This window comes from Dipodomys merriami, unplaced genomic scaffold (genome assembly GCF_024711535.1).
Source record: "Dipodomys merriami isolate MVZ:Mamm:240054 unplaced genomic scaffold, mDipMer1.0.p SCAF_477, whole genome shotgun sequence".
In the NCBI taxonomy this organism is placed as follows: domain Eukaryota; kingdom Metazoa; phylum Chordata; class Mammalia; order Rodentia; family Heteromyidae; genus Dipodomys; species Dipodomys merriami.
Window position 1 is genome coordinate 438497 of NW_027206043.1, and position 14997 is coordinate 453493.

Below are 14997 nucleotides of genomic sequence, written 5' to 3' on the forward strand. Positions count from 1 at the left end.
AGCCAGTAGTTGAGGACAGCGCGGCTGGGGCGGAGCCGCCTTTGGTATCTCGCTGGACCTGGGCCACGGAGGACCTTGGTTTCCGGCGGAGCCTAGTCAGCTTTTCCAAGAGAGGAGTCGTTCCTACCGAGCAGAACACGGGGACCCTGGGCGTCCCCCCGCCCCGGCCAGCGTCAGGGATGGGGTCCTGGAGCCGCCCAGCGTGGCTAGAAGCCGGGGCTGAGAACTGGGACATTGGGTAACGGTCGCCCGAGGCCAGAGCCCTTCCTGGTTAGGAAGCACACCAGGATCTTATAGACAGGTGGGGGGCCGGACTAGCCAGGTAGGATCCTGAGTCGCGCACGCCTTCCCTCCTCCTATCAATACCTGCAGTTAGCAGAGATTATTCTCCAACAAATGAACTGTAGGGATGGAGGTGAGATCTGTAGTAGAGCACCTGCATAGCACGAAATTGGGGGCACAAAAAAATGCCCTAATACCTTAGGTGGAAAGGCTATTAGCTGCCCTAAGGTAGAGTCACTGTCCTGTCCCTGGTGCCTGACTTCAGATTCGAATCTTATAAGGAGGTGAACACCAGAAGGTTCAGCCTGGGACCACACACACGCACGCACGCACGCACGCACGCACGCACGCACGCACGCACGCACGCACGCACGCACGCACAGGCCTATGTGGAGGAACTGGAGTATCCCAATGAAGAGAGGCCACAACAGGACGGCCAGAGTGAAAAACTTTATTATCAACACTTTCCACAGAAAACAAATACATTCTGAAATATGAAATGTCTCCCCCACAGCATGTCAGGGCAGGGAACGCAAAAATGGTAAGCCTAAGGCTTTTCCCTCTACAATGGAGCAGAAGTGGAACCCCAGGAGAAAAAAAAAAACCAGGTTCTCTCCATCCAGCTGGGGGCCCTGAGCATACCTAGGGCAGCAGCTGAGGGCAAGAGGTGGAGACAGCCAAAGGCTACGCCAGGAAGGTGGATAAAGGGAGTCCACACTGTGACCCCTTGAGGATGACATCACCAGGGGGGCGTCATGGGCTGAGGGTTCTGTAGATAGGACATCACCACAGCAGAGATAGACAGCCTGAGACAGGAAAGAGGTGTCAGTCAGTCCTGGGTGACAGGCCTGGGTTCCCCCACCCTTTAATCAGGACCCCTTCCCTCTTTGGCCAAGCCTTACATAAAGCTACTCATCATCTGCTTGGTGTCCTCCGAGCTCCGGGAATTGGCAAAGCTGATGAAGGAGCAGTAGACGGCAACCCAAGCGCACCACTTCAGCTAAGGAAAGATGGATGGACAGGCCAAGTAGGTCAGTCACATCCCCAGCAGCCACTTCCTGATCACTGATCCTTCTTTGTATAGCTGAAACCTTGCTCCCCTTCACCCAAGAACTTCCTCAGGTCTCATCCCTTTTGGGGGGGTCCTCTGTGTGTATGGTTACCTGAGTGCACACATGCATGCGTGACAGTCCTAGGGCTTGAACTCAGACCTGGGCACTGTCCCTGGGATTTTTTTGCTCAAGGCTGGCATGGCACTTTACCACTTGAGCCACAGCTCTACATTTGGCTTTTTTTCTCTCTCTCTCCTGGTAGTTTACTAGAGAGAAGTCTCACAGACTTTCCTGTCTGGGGTGGCTTCGAACCGCGATCCTCAGATCTCAGTAGGATTACAGGCGTGAGCCTCAGGCGTCCGGCTCAAGTACAGGTTTCTGCCTGGTATGGCAGGCTTCCCAGAGGGGCTAACTGAAGGTGGAGACTTGCGGGATTCAGTTCCCAATTCCAGATATTTGGCACCACACAAGCAAACCTCAATCCGTGCACAATCTGTCACCAAGAACCCAGCTCAGCCTCAATTCCCACTTCTCCTAAAAGTGGGACTTTCCACGTCGGGTCCACACCAGCCCCGCCCCCAGCCAATCCCAGGCCCCACCACCTGGTCACCCGGCTTCCTCCCGAGCCTTCCCGCCCCCACGCCTCATTCTGGGGCGGAGCCACGCCCAGGAACGCCCAGGCGCCGCCCACCTTAAGCATGAGGCCGCACATGCTGAAGATCATGCCCAGCAGGTTCATGTAGTCCGGCGTCGGGTCGTCCAGGGCCGGGTTACTCTCGCTCGGCGGAGGCTTGTACCTGCGGCAGGTTCAAAGGTCACCGGTGGAAGAGCCCGGCCCCCCGGATGGACAAACGCTTCGCCCGGCCCTGACCCACACCCACGACCGCGAACCCCGTCGCCATGACACTGGCGTCCTCACCTGAGCACTTTGTTGGGCCTCCGTGGGTCGGACATGTTGTTGGTGGACATAGCCAGACTGCGACCTGGTCACGCCTCTTCCGCTGGGAGAGTGGCAGCTTCCGGCGCGGGCGGGGGGACAGCTTTTAAAGTAGCACCCGAAGCCCTCTCGTTTTCGTTCCCTATGGCAAGTGCCAGGATTACACCGTAGCCAGTGGACGAAAAATGACAAGAGGCGTAGAATAGAGGATAGAAAATGGGAACCGAGGGAAAGCCTGAAATCGGACTTCGGTATTCCCCGAGGTGTGACTGAGGTGGCGAGCCCGGATGTTGGAAACCGGAAGTGTCCTGGGGGAACGGTCATAACGTTACACCGAGCGCGGAGGTTGAGCGGCGCCAGGCTGCCGCCTTCCCCGGCGCCGAGGGCTCGCTTTCCGCTTTGGCGAGGACAGAGGGGGCCTGGCACTATGGCTTTCCCTCAGCCGAGGCCGCGGGCCCCGGAGCTGCCTCGGAAGCGGCTGAAGACGCTGGACTGCGGCCAAGGGGCCGTGCGAGCCGTGCGCTTTAATGGTGAGCTCCCCGAATTGCCCCCGAGGCGCCCCCCACCCTCCCTCCCCGCCCCCGGGGCGCGCGGCCCGGTGATCCCTGATGTCCCCCAGCGGACGGCCATTACTGCCTGACGTGCGGCAGCGACAAGACCCTGAAGCTGTGGAACCCGCTGCGGGGGACGCTGCTGCGGGCGTACAGCGGTCACGGCTACGAAGTGCTGGACGCGGCCGGGTGAGCTGGGGGCGAGGCCCCGCCCGGGACGCGGGCGCCCAGGCTGCGGGCGATCGGAAGTCGGCGTTGACCCCTTTCTTGGTCTCCAGCTCCTTTGACAACAGCCATCTCTGCTCCGGCGGCGGGGACAAGGCGGTGGTGCTGTGGGACGTGGCCTCTGGGCAGGTCGTGCGCAAATTCAGAGGCCACGCGGGGGTAAGCGCCAGCGGGAGACCTTCTTTAGCGTGGGAGTGGCGGAGGGGGGGTGCCCAGGACATCCACTGCAGCGGTCCCCAGATGTCCCTGTCCCCAAGGCCAGTCACGGGGAACCTCTCACCTGCGACCCTCTCTACTCCTTGGACCCCTGTGTTGTTTTATTGGTTTTTCTGCCGGTACTGGAGCTTGAACTCAGGGCCTGGACGCTGGCTCTCAGCTTTTTCACTCAAGGCTAGTGATCTGCCACTTGAGCCACAGCCCCACTTTCGGCATTTTGGTGGTTAATTGGAAATAAGAATCTCGAGGACTTTCCTGCCGGCGCTGGTCTCCAACCCCGATCCACAAGTCAGCCTCCTGAAGTAACTAGGATTACGATTACAGGCATGAGCCACCGGCGCCTCTGGGGACCCATATTTAGCCTTGTCTTCCAACGCCTACTTCCTATTGAGTAGCAATGTCTGTTTCTCAGAAAGTGAACACGGTGCAGTTTAATGAAGAGGCCACAGTCATCCTGTCCGGTAAGTCTGAGGCCTGGTAGGAAGAAGTAGGGGGCTGTCCAGCATCCCAACCTGACCGCCTTCATGCTGGCCTCCCAGGCTCTATTGATTCCAGTATCCGCTGCTGGGACTGCCGGTCTAGGAGGCCCGAGCCCGTGCAGAAGCTGGACGAAGCCAGGGACGGCGTATCCAGTGTAAAGGTGTCAGACCATGAGGTCCTGGCAGGGTGAGTGGGTGCAGGACCTCTGTCCACCCCTGGGGACCACTGGAAACCAAATCGCTTCTCGGTGCTTAGATTCTCATTTGCTTTCCTGGGCTGGTGGTGGCATACAGAAGGCCCTGAATTTGGATGATGGGAGAGTGTCGTGTGGCTCAGAAAATAGGAGGGCCTAACTAACAAGCTCCAGACCCTGAGTTCAAGCCAAGAAAAAAGTTTTGGGCCCCATTTTTGGCAGAGAACAGATTTAAAGTCAGGGTTTCCCAAACTGTTTTTGTTTTTGTTTTTTCTTCAATCTTATAAAACTGATGGATGGGATCCTAGAAGTGCATAGTGTACCTAGAAGCCTGGGTTACAGTTAATAAATTAGATAATGAGTACATTTTTTTGGGGGGGAGTGGTCATGGGGGTCTTGAACTCTGGGCCTAGGCACTGTCCCTGAGCTCTTCAGCTCAAGGGTAGCCCTCTACCGCTTTGAGTCACAGCACCACTTGCGTTGTTTTTGTGGTTAATTGGAGAAATGAGTCTCATGGACTTTCCTCCCTAAGCTGGTTTGGACCCACAATCCTCAGATCTCAGCCTCCTGAGTAGCTAGGATCACAGGTATGAGCTGCCAGTGCCTGGCATACATTTCTTTTTGGACAGAGTCTCACCCCTTCCCTTTCTCTCTCCAAGGTTTTACTTCCAATCACCATTCAGAGGTTGTGTAGTTCATTTTCCACATAGTGTCCGTTGAGTGCCACTGCTGCGTTTGTTCACCCATCATCCCTTCATTTCTGTGCTTCCCCCCATACCCTCCCAAAGACAGATAAACAAACAAAGACAAAAAGAGAAGAAACAGCAAAGGAAAAACCCTCATTTCTACTTCCTGGAGTTCATTTTGATAAATATTTTTTATATGCTCAGATGCACATAGACCTTGAGCCTTTGTGTTTCTCTCCTAAGAATATCCTTCTTTTGGGGGCTGGGAAGGTGGCTCAGTGGTAGAGCGCTTGCCTTGCATGCCTGAGGCCCCAGGTTCAATTCCTCAGCACCATATAAGCAGAAAAAGCCAGAAGTGGCGCTGTGGCTCCAGTGGTAAAGTACTAGCCTTGAGCTGAAGAGCTGAAGGACAGCACCCAGACCCAGAGTTCAGGCCCCACAACTGACACAAAAAAAAAAAAAAAAAGAAAGAAAGAATATCCTCCTTTGGTTCATTTTGCTTTTTTGATCAAGGCTGGCACTCTATCACTTATTACAGGCATGAGCCACCAGTGCCTGGCCCCGGAATTTTTATATAAATATTTTTTCAGTAAATGAAAGGAAGTAAGTGTTTACCATAACTACCTTTTTGTGTAAGAGTTAAGGGAAAAAAGGAAATTCTGTACCAGACAGTTGAAACTGGCTTGCTGGGGGAAATTTGGCCATAGTTCCTCTCCTGATTTTTCGGAAGTTCAGATACCAGTTTCAGTTTGGTAATGTGTAACTTCAATGTGGCCAACTTCCTTTATGTGTATTCAGGGGCTGGGGCTAGGCGTTGTGCCTTTGTGTTCCTCTTCTAAGAATATGCTCCTTTGATTCACTTTGCTTTCTTTGATCAAAGCTAGCACTTGCCACTTGAGCCACACCACACCTCCACTTCTAGCTTCTTGCTGGTTAATTGGAGATAAGAGTCTGGAATTTGTCTACCCAGACTGGCTTTGAACTTTGATTCTCAAATCACCAGCACCTTGCTTCATTTTGATTTTTTTTGTTGTTTTTTTTTTTTATAATTCTTTTTCATTGTGAAAATACTGTACAGAGGGATTACAATTACATGGGCAAGATAATGAGTACATTTCTTATCAAGCATTGTAGCCTCCTTTGTTTCCCCTTCCCATCCCATCCTCCCCGACCCCGCACCCAAACCTCCTCCCCCCCACCAGAATTGTATCATTTTGATTGTTTTTAGCCTAGGCTGTTGGGTCTACACCTTGCCCCTTGGACTGCACATTTGTCTGCTTTCAGCCTTCAACCCCCAGTGAGAATGTTGCACATTTGAGGAGGCCTTTGTAGATCTCCTAGTGGAAGAAGCTGCCTCTGGCTCTCCAGGAGCTACACCCCTTCCTGTAACCCCAGAAGGGGTACAGTTAGCGCAGGAGAGTCAGTCCCAAATCATAGGCCGCCCCGGTTACATAGTGACAGCTTGTCACAACCAAAAAAAAAAAAGAAAGAAAGAAATACAGCCGATAACCTGAGCGCCAGCAGCTCACACTGTCATCCTAGCTACTCAGGAGGCTGAGATCGAGGATCACAGGTCAAAACCAGCCCAGGCAGAAAAGTCCATGAGATTCTTACCTCCAATGAGCCACCAAAAAGTCAAAACTGGGACTCAAGTGGTAGAGTGCTACTCTTGAGCAAAAAAAAATTTAGGGACAACACCAGTACCTGTACACACACACACACACACACACACACACACACACACACACACACACACACACACACACACACACACACACACACACACACACACACACACACACACACACACACACACACACACACACACACACACACACACACACACACACGTTGACCACACTGAAATTCCACATCACCTAACTGAAACTAAGCTGTTATCTAAACTTCCTCAGGAGCGACTCCCCCAGCAGGCCAGTTTCAGTGGGCATGAGAGGGAAGTTCCTTCTAACGCAATTGAAGCAGTGATGATAAGAACCAAGGGAACTGGAGAAGGCACGAGAGAAGCTCTCTTGCAGCACTTTAGATAGTTGTAGTAGGGTTGGTGGGGTGAGCCCAAGCCCTGTGATGTTGGTAGACTCAAAGCTTGGGGAGGGTGCCACCTAGCGTAAAACTGAGGGAAGAGCAGGCACTCGAGATCAAGAAATGCATTCAGCAGGGAGAAACAGGACAATTCTCATTAGCAACAAAGAAAACATCTACACACTTGGTACAGATGCAGTGTTTTGTTTGACTTGTTTTTGGGGGGAAGCACTAGGGGTGGATCATGAGGCTTCATTAACACCAAGCAAGCTACACCCCACCCAGCTCGGCTTTTTTTTTTTTTTTTTTTTGTGCCAGTCCTGGGAAAGGCCCTGAACTCAGGGCCTGGGCTCTGTCCCAAGCTAGCTCTCTACCACTTGAGCCACAGCACCACTTCCAGCTTTTTCTGTGTCTGTGGTACTGAGGAATCGAACCCAGGGCTTCATGAATGCTAGGCAAGCACTCTACCACTGAGCCCACCTTCCCAGCCCTGGATCAGCCATCTTTGATCTGCAGGTAGACTCACAGGGTGGACTTTTGTGGCAGTTGATCTGTAGAAGGGGGATCGAGGAGGGCCCTAGGGGCTTGGAAGGGGGGCTGTAGATCCTCGGAGACAGGTAATGATGGGCCTGAGTCTCGCACCAGAACCTCCAAATCCCAGTCCTACAGGGGAAGAGCAGGGCCGGCCCTGCTCACAGGATGCTGGGCTAGAAGAGGAGCACCCCAGTTGCCTGAACTAACCCAGGCCTTCTGGCCCACCCTTGCTGCAGCTCCGTGGACGGCCGCGTGAGGCGCTATGACCTGAGGATGGGGCAGCTCTTCTCAGACTATGTGGGCAGTGAGTGTGGCCCGGGCTTGGGGAACAGACAAGGGAGATGGCGCAGTGGCCAGGGGCACCCCAGCCTCACCCCCTCGATCCTGCCCTCCCTCCAGGCCCCATCACCTGCACCTGCTTCAGCCGGGATGGGCAGTGCATCCTGGTGTCCAGCCTGGATTCCACCTTGCGGCTTCTGGACAAAGACACCGGGGAGCTGTTGGGCGAGTGAGTCTGCGCAGTGCTGGGGTCCTTCCCCTCCCTCAGCCCAGGGTCCTCACCAAGACCTCGTCCCGCCCACCCCAGGTACACGGGTCACAAAAACCAAGAGTACAAGCTGGACTGCTGCCTGAGTGAGCGGGACACACACGTGGTCAGCTGCTCTGAGGATGGGAAGGTGTACTTCTGGGACCTGGTGGAGGTGAGCCTTAACTCCCCCTCCCCCCCCCCACCAGCCCCTCTGCCAGCCCTGCCAGCCCTGGGTCTGAGGAGAGTGAATAAAGGGTCCAAAAGGAATGACAGAGCCGGAAGTGCATTCCAGGCAAAGGGAATAGCATATGCGGAGACACAGAGGCAAGGCACATACACCAGTCATGAGACTTGAGAGCCCAGTGCTGTGGCTCACACCTGTAATCCTAACTAGTCAGGAGGATGAGACCTGGCAGGATCAGGGTTCAAAGCCAGCCTGGGTAAAAAGGTCCCGAGGTCTTATCTTCCATTAGTCAACAGAAAGTAGGGCTGCAGGTGTGGTTGGAGCGGTAGAGTGCCAACTAAGCAAGCAAGCTGAACAAGCAAAGTCCTGAGGTAAAGCCCTGGTACCGAACAGGACTTTGCGAAAGTGGCAGCAGCCGGATGAAGGTCAGATAGGACCACGAAACCGGGCTGAGCCACAAGAAAGAAGAGACCCCTGGGCAAGGGCAGCAGATGGCAGAGAGAGGTAAGCACACTTGATTGATCTCCGAGTGTCCTCAGGTGTGGCCGCCAGCCCCGGCCTGTTCTTGGGCTGGGGACCGGCCATCCCCGCTTAGGTTAGTCGCATGGGGATTGGGGGGACTGGAGGCCAGTGACCGTGTTCTGCCTCTTTTTTTTGTTTTTTAATTCACTGTGGGGCTTGACTCAGGGCTGTCCTTCACGTCTCTGTGCTCAAGGCTGGTGCTCTGCCACTTGAGTCACTGCACCACTCCCAGTTTTTGAGTGGTTCATGGGGGATAAGAGTCTCACAGGTACTTTCCTGCCGGAGCTGGCTTTGAATCACAATCCTCCTATCTCAGCCTCCTAAGTAGCTAAGATTACGCATGAACCACCATCACCCATCTTTTTCTTGTTTTTTTTTTGCCAGTTCTGGGGCTTGAACTCAGGGCCTGGGCACTGCCCTTAGGCTAGCACTCTACCACTTAAGCCACAGCACCACTTCCAGCTTTTTCTGTGTGTGCATGTATATGTGGTACTGAGGACTTCATGCATGCTAGGCAAGCACTCTACCACTAAGCCACCTTCCCGGCCCACACCCATCTTTTTCTTTCATTTTAATATTGGTTGTGGGCTTCAACTCAGGGCCTGGGTGCTGTCCCTGAGCGTTTTTCCCTCAAGGTTAGTGCCCTACCATTTTGAGCCACAGCACCACTTGGTTTTTCTTTTTTCTTTTTTTTTTTTTTTTGGGTCTGGTCGTGGGGCCTGAACTCTGGGCCTGGGTGCTGTCCCTCAGCTCTTCAGCTCAAGGCTAGCACTCTACCACTTGAGCCACAGCGCCACTTCCAGCTTTTTTCTTATGTGGTGCTGAGGAATCGAACCCAGGGCCTCGAGCATGCAAGGCAAGTGCTCAACCACTGAGCCACCTTCCCAGCCCACCACTTGGTTTTTCTGGTCGTCGATTAAGAGTCACAGACTCTCATGCCCAGGCTGGCTTGGAGCCCCCACCCTCAAATCTCAGCCTCCTGAGTAGGAGGATTAAAGGCGTGAGCCACCAGCGCCAGCCTGTTCTGCCGACTGAGTCCCACCAAGTGATTTGCCTCAGAGGGAAGACACGGTGGGACACGGCTGTGCTGAGGAAGTAGTGTTCAGAGCGTGTCTGCGAGGATGTCCCGGGGGTGTGGCTCAGCGGCAGAGCACCTGGCTAGTAAAGCACCGCCCTGGGTCCCATCACCAGCCCTGCAAATAAGAAAAGAGGCCGAGTGCCAGTGGCTCCCGCCTGGCATCCCAGCTACTCAGGAGGCTGAGATCTGAGGATCGCGGTTCAAAGCCAGGCAGGAAAGTCCATGAGACTCTCGTCTCCAGTGGGCCATCAGAAAACAGAAGTGGCGCTGTGGCTCAAGTGGTAGAGCATTCACCTTGAGCAGAAGAGCTGAGATAGCGCTCAAGCCCAGAGTTCAAGCCCCACAACCAACCGAGGGTGTGGGGGGGGGGGGAAGAAGAGGGGGCCCAGGGGCCTTAAATTTCTAGTTTTATTATCATAAAATGTAAATATCACATGAGGTGGTTGGTTCTCTAGAATGCCTACAGAATGCCTTAGAATCTATCTATAAGATAGTTTTGCTTGTTTGCTTTTTTTGTCAGTCGTGGGGCTTGAACTCTGGGCCTGGGCGCTGTCCCTCAGCTCTTCAGCTCAAGGCGAGCGCTCTACCATTTGAGCCACAGAGCCACTTCCAGCTTTTTCTGCTTATGTGGTGCTGAGGAATCGAACCCAGGGCCTCATGCATGCAAGGGGGAAGCACTCTACCACTGAGCCACCTTCCCAGCCCAAAATAGAAATATTTATATGCTCAAAATTTTGCAAGTTGCAGTCCATAGTCATTTGGCCTGTTGCTTCTGTGTCTGTGATCTCTATTGTGCTACATTAAACATATGCACTGCTGACAGGTGCTGGTGGCTCAGGCTTGTAATCCCAGCTAGTCAGGAAGCTGAGATCTGAGGATCAAGGCTTGAAGCCAGCTGGGGCAGAAAAGCCCCTGTGAAAATCTCTCATCTCCAACTAACCCAGAAATGGCTTTTTATGGCTCCAGTGTTAGAATGCCAAGCCTTGTGCAAATGGAGCGGTAAGGACAGTGCCCAGGCCCAGGGGTGGGTGCGGGGGTGGGGAGGGGGCTGTCTGGTCTGGTCCATGTTTGAAGGTTGAGAGCTTTAGGGTGGGGATAGCTGGCCACTGCTAACCACTCCTTGATCCCCAGGGTGCCCTGGCGCTGGCCCTGCCTGTGGGTCCCGGTGTGGTACAGTCGCTGGCATACCACCCCACAGAGCCCTGTCTGCTAACAGCGATGGGGGGCAGCATCCAGTGCTGGCGGGAAGAGGCCTTCGAGGTGGAGGATGGGGCGGGCTGAGCCCAAGGACCAAGACGGAAGCACCAACAGCGACCATTTATTCCAGAGACAGTGTGGGCCATGGAGTTGGGAGGGGCTTGTGTACAAACTAATAAATAAGGGGGCGTGGCCTTCCTGGCTCCTTCTGGTTCTTCTCAGTCCTCCTTCTTCTCAGGGGCAAAGGCATCTGCTTTCTGGGCGAAGGTCTCAGCCACCAGCAGGGGGAAGACCAGAGAAGCATCAGCATAGACCTGCAGAGAGATAGGGTGAGCCGGGGAACCCAGGGGACCGGGGAAACCCAGGGCCCAGAAAGCCAGCTTCTACCTTGACCGGCTGTGCATCCATCCGGATCTTGCCCCAGGACACAGCCTCATCAGGCCGGGCACCCGAATCAGAGCCATCAAACTCCTGAGCCGTGTTGATGTATACTGCGTAGTCAGCCCCGTTCCTCTGGAGGGAGAGAATGGGAGGGGCAGGGCAGGGCAGGCCTGGTCAACCAGCACGTCGGCTGAGGGGCAAATCCCTCATCAGGAAAGATCTGACCAAGGCTGGAGTCAGGGTCAGCTAGAGGAATAAGAGTCCTCCTTGGTCGTTGCCAGAATCCAAAACACTTCAGACCCAAGATATTGCCAAGATTCCATGGTGGAAAATTCCACGTTGGATCTGTGACCAGTCACAAACCACAAGCAAGCTAGAAACTGCACGAGATCACCTGCAGCCTGTGTGCAGGTGCTCACAGGGTTGCATCTTTTTTTTAGGGGGGAGGGAGGAGGTTGGTCCTGGGTCTTGAACTCTGGGCCTGGGCGCTGTCCCTCAGCTCTTCAGCTCAAGGCTAGCGCTCTACTGCTTGAGCCACAGTGCCACTTCCAGTTTTCTGGTGGTTTTTGGAGATAAGAGTCTCATGGACTTTCCCGCCTGGGCTGGCTTTGAACCGTGATTCTCAGATCTCAGCCTCCTGAGTAGCTAGGATTACAGGCATGAGCACCAGCGCCCGGCCGTCTGAGGTTCTTATCTCCAGTTAACCACCAAAAAGGCACAAGTGGAGCTGTGGCTCAGGTGAGAGAGACCCAGTCTTAAGCACACATCAAACCCTAAAGGACACTGCGCCTCTGTGAACAGCCCTCTGCTCTACCTACCGCAGAAGACCTCCAAACCCAACCCCCTCCAGTGCCACCTTTGGTCCTGGTTCATTCATCCCTTCACCATCTCTCTGTTCCTTTCATGGCCAGCAGAGGGCGCTAGAGGCCCCTTTTACCTCAGCAAAGCAAAGCGCTTCACCCCAGAGAAGCCCTGTAGCAACACCAAGGCACTGGCCAGGCCCCCTGCAGCCGCTTAGCTGTTCACTGCCAGCTTCAGTCACCCAGGGCCTTAGCCAGAGCTCTTCCTAGAGGTAACCACACACCTTCCCAAAGCCTCTGCTCACATCAGTTTCTTGGAAGCCTATTTCTGCCCCTTACTCATCTGGCTTTTTTTTATTTTGGCCGGGGGAGAGGGAGAAGGGGGAATTGAACTCAGGTCCTGGGCACTGTCCCTAAACTTGTGCTCAAGGCTCTTGCTCTACCACTTGAGCCACATCTCCACTTCTGGCTTTCTGGCTGTTAATTGAAGATAAGAGTCTCTAAGACTTTCTTTCTGCCCAGACTGATTGCAAACTGCTATCCCCAGATCTCAGCCTAGTAAGTAGCTAGGATCATAGGCGTGAGCCACCAGTGCCTGGCTCATCCAGTCCACACTACACTCAGGGTCTATGTTGCCCAGGCTGGCATCAAACTCCTGGGCCCAAGCAATCCTCCTGCCTCAGCCTCCTCGGCTGAGACTACAGGTATGTGTCACAGCTGTGGCCTATGCCTTGGACCCCATGTCTACACAGTGGGCGTAAGATGGGCAGGGACCACTCCACTCACCATGAGGTTGGCGTTGGCAATATGGTGCTTGACCACACCTCCACCCAGGATGATCATCCCAGTGCGCTTGGCAAAGATGGCCTGTGTGTTGATGAGCCGCAGGTCTGTGGAGAGAAGGCTGAGCTTGGGCATTGGTCTCAGTGGGTCCTTTCCCCACTCCCCTGGGGCTGTAGCACCTCACCCTCCACGATGTCCAGTACCAGGCCTGGGTTCTTGTAGGAGTGGAAGAAGATCATGTCTCCTATTGAGCCATCAGTGAGCGCTGGGCTCAGCACGGGGATGTGGTTCTGAGGGAGGACAGGGCGGGCAGCGACTGCAGCTCCGAGCCTGCAGGGGGTGCCCTGGCTCCCATCCCAGTGGCATCTCTAGGGTTTCACTAGCTGTGGGACTAGGGTGACAACACTTCCTGACTCAAGAGGAGGAAGATGTGAGCAAACTCACACGGAATGCCTAGCAAAAGCAAAGGCTTTTGTTACTTTTCAGATTCTGGGGTTCACTCTGCCCTTGCCCAGCCCTCACCTTCTGGGCCCAATAATACACTGACTCCGGGTTGTTGATTTCCTTGCCTAGACGGGCAATCATCTTCGAAGGCGTCCACTTCACACCCTAGAAGGGGGGGGGGGGACAGTTTTAGTCCACACCTGCCCTGACTCCACTATTCTGGCGCCACTCCCATACACATACAACACGCCAGCGCCACCTCCGTGTTCTGCTCCAGAACCATCTGGTCCAGGATGGGCATCAGCCAGTCTTCAAACTTGCAGTAATTGTCATTGGGCACCAACAAGTTCCCAATCCTGGGGGCAGGAGACATGGGAGTCGGTCTGCGGGACCTCCTCAGCCCACTTCTGCCCAATACCTTTTGTGGCTCTCACCGGTTGATACCATTCTCCCGGAGTTCCTTTCCCCTGAGGCTGAACTCGCCCAAGTAGGTGGGGGCCAGGCACTTGATGAAATCCTCCTCCACACCCCCGGCCGTGGTCACCAACACATCCACCTGCAGACACAGGGCAGTGAGGTTGGCCTTCATTGTTGGCAGGACTGCAAACATCAGCCTTCACCTATGACCCTCCATGGGGAGCCTGCTACAGAGCCAAGCTCAGCTGTGACCCAAGGGGCAGAGCACCGAGCTTGAGGGAAAAAGTCAAGGGACACAATGCCCAGGTCTTGAATTCATGTTCTAGGTCCATCAAAAAAGGAAAAAAAGCCCTATCTCCCCATGTTATGGAGATGACCGATGAGTTTCACTGCTCAGTAAGTGAGGGACCAAAGCCACCATGCGATCCTTACCATACTGTGCTGTACCAGGTAACGAATGGTCTCCCGGAGGCCTGAACTGATGAGGTTGGAGGTATAACCCAAGAAAATGGTGCAGCCGGTGAGCGGGCGGCGGCTCTGAGTCAGGTCTGCGTGCTGATCTTCCTGCTGCGCCAGTGGCTCCAGCTTCTTCTCGATCTGAGTAGAAAGGCCAAATTTGGGCACTGGCCCCAGACCCCATCCCCAGGACCCCAGGTGGGTCCCCGAGGTCAGATTCTACCTCTTGGTCCTAGCCACTCAAGGACACACAGAGACCAAGGCCTGCCCCCGCTGCGGCCCCTACCCCTTTGCTAGTGGCGACCTCAGGGCACACGTGCAATTCGGTTCCCTGTGGGAATCAGAGAGCATCAGTCCTCTTCCCCGTTGGAAGTCCACTGAAGAGACTGAGCTCCTGACTGAGGCGCCCCCGGCTCCCTCCCGGGCTTCGTCCATGTCCCGGCGCTTCGCCCCGGCTGAGAAGCGGCCGCCCGCTTAGACCCCACTCGTCCCCAGCACTGCGCTCCCGCCACAGGGCCGGCCCCGCCTCCCCTCCACCTTATTGGGCCTCTCGCGGAGGGCACGCCCCCTCGCGCAGGAAGTCCCGCCCCCGGGCCGCACCATGGCGTTGACTTGCTGCACGGCGCGCCCGAAGTTGGTGGCCTGGAAGCCGGTGGTGCCGAAAGCCTGCAGAAGCGCGCGGTAGTCCACGCCGCGGCTGAAGTCGTAGCCCCGGACCCGGGCGCTCTCGGGCGGCAAGGCCGAGCTGTGCTTCAGCACGGCGGCCAGCGCCGCGGCGGGCGCCTTCCCTTCCGCGGGCCCCTCCATCCGCCCCGCGCTCCCGGCCGGGTCCGCGCGGCCCCCGCACGCGCCTCGCCGCCCCGCGCGCCTCTGCCCGCACCGGAAGCGCGCCTTCCAGAGCCCGCGGCGGGCCGGAAGCCCCTGGTCACGTGGCCGGCGCCAGCGTCCGAGGGCGCTGCCATGTCTGCGCGTCGGTTCCGTACCACGGGAGCCTGGAGGAGCCAAGCTTC

General features: G+C 55.4%; 3 protein-coding genes across 5 annotated transcripts; 1 reads left to right on the top strand and 2 right to left on the bottom strand.

The window, feature by feature from the left end:
* Window positions 1-918: 918 nt before the first annotated feature.
* On the bottom strand, window positions 919-2357 carry LOC138808777 (PAT complex subunit Asterix). The gene is made up of 4 exons (XM_069994967.1): window positions 2254-2357; window positions 2026-2131; window positions 1185-1282; window positions 919-1088 (listed from the first exon to the last, which is right to left on the bottom strand). The coding sequence occupies exons 1-4, from the start codon at window positions 2301-2303 to the stop codon at window positions 1022-1024; spliced, it is 321 nt and encodes a 106-aa protein (XP_069851068.1). The 5' UTR covers window positions 2304-2357; the 3' UTR covers window positions 919-1021.
* On the top strand, window positions 2322-10914 carry LOC138808776 (WD repeat domain-containing protein 83). 2 transcript variants are annotated; one of them, XR_011366623.1, is made up of 10 exons: window positions 2322-2801; window positions 2891-3011; window positions 3101-3206; window positions 3676-3724; window positions 3803-3929; window positions 7433-7500; window positions 7596-7704; window positions 7783-7897; window positions 8303-8413; window positions 10641-10716. XR_011366623.1 is itself a non-coding variant. In XM_069994966.1 (9 exons), exons 1-9 carry the CDS (start codon window positions 2699-2701, stop codon window positions 10788-10790), a joined length of 948 nt encoding a protein of 315 aa, XP_069851067.1. In that variant the 5' UTR covers window positions 2401-2698; the 3' UTR covers window positions 10791-10914. The 2 variants fall into 2 exon arrangements, 1 of the variants encoding a protein (XP_069851067.1); XM_069994966.1 differs by lacking the exon at window positions 8303-8413 and having other exon boundaries at window positions 2401-2801; window positions 10641-10914.
* Window positions 10812-14856, bottom strand: LOC138808775 (deoxyhypusine synthase). Of its 2 annotated transcripts, none has more exons than XM_069994965.1 (9): window positions 14588-14856; window positions 13964-14128; window positions 13549-13670; window positions 13374-13470; window positions 13193-13279; window positions 12855-12960; window positions 12675-12777; window positions 11094-11156; window positions 10812-11020 (listed from the first exon to the last, which is right to left on the bottom strand). In XM_069994965.1, exons 1-9 carry the CDS (start codon window positions 14792-14794, stop codon window positions 10879-10881), a joined length of 1092 nt encoding a protein of 363 aa, XP_069851066.1. In that variant the 5' UTR covers window positions 14795-14856; the 3' UTR covers window positions 10812-10878. The 2 variants fall into 2 exon arrangements, with proteins under 2 accessions (XP_069851066.1, XP_069851065.1); XM_069994964.1 differs by having other exon boundaries at window positions 11094-11219; window positions 12674-12777.
* Between the last annotated feature and the right edge of the window lie 141 nt (window positions 14857-14997).

Excerpts from the sequence above, each read along its gene's own strand:
- LOC138808777 (XM_069994967.1), bottom strand. The coding sequence starts at position 2,303 with ATGTCCACCAACAACATGTCCGACCCACGGAGGCCCAACAAAGTGCTC. Across the intron at positions 2,132-2,253 it reads AGGCCCAACAAAGTGCTCAG|GTACAAGCCTCCGCCGAGCG; the intron begins GTGAGGACGCCA and ends AACCTGCCGCAG. Across the intron at positions 1,283-2,025 it reads TGTGCGGCCTCATGCTTAAG|CTGAAGTGGTGCGCTTGGGT; the intron begins GTGGGCGGCGCC and ends ATCTTTCCTTAG.
- LOC138808776 (XM_069994966.1), top strand. The coding sequence starts at position 2,699 with ATGGCTTTCCCTCAGCCGAGGCCGCGGGCCCCGGAGCTGCCTCGGAAG. Across the intron at positions 3,207-3,675 it reads AATTCAGAGGCCACGCGGGG|AAAGTGAACACGGTGCAGTT; the intron begins GTAAGCGCCAGC and ends TCTGTTTCTCAG. Across the intron at positions 3,930-7,432 it reads GACCATGAGGTCCTGGCAGG|CTCCGTGGACGGCCGCGTGA; the intron begins GTGAGTGGGTGC and ends CCCTTGCTGCAG.
- LOC138808775 (XM_069994964.1), bottom strand. The coding sequence starts at position 14,794 with ATGGAGGGGCCCGCGGAAGGGAAGGCGCCCGCCGCGGCGCTGGCCGCC. Across the intron at positions 13,671-13,963 it reads ACCTGGTACAGCACAGTATG|GTGGATGTGTTGGTGACCAC; the intron begins GTAAGGATCGCA and ends CTGTGTCTGCAG. Across the intron at positions 13,280-13,373 it reads TTCTGGAGCAGAACACGGAG|GGTGTGAAGTGGACGCCTTC; the intron begins GTGGCGCTGGCG and ends CCCCCCTTCTAG.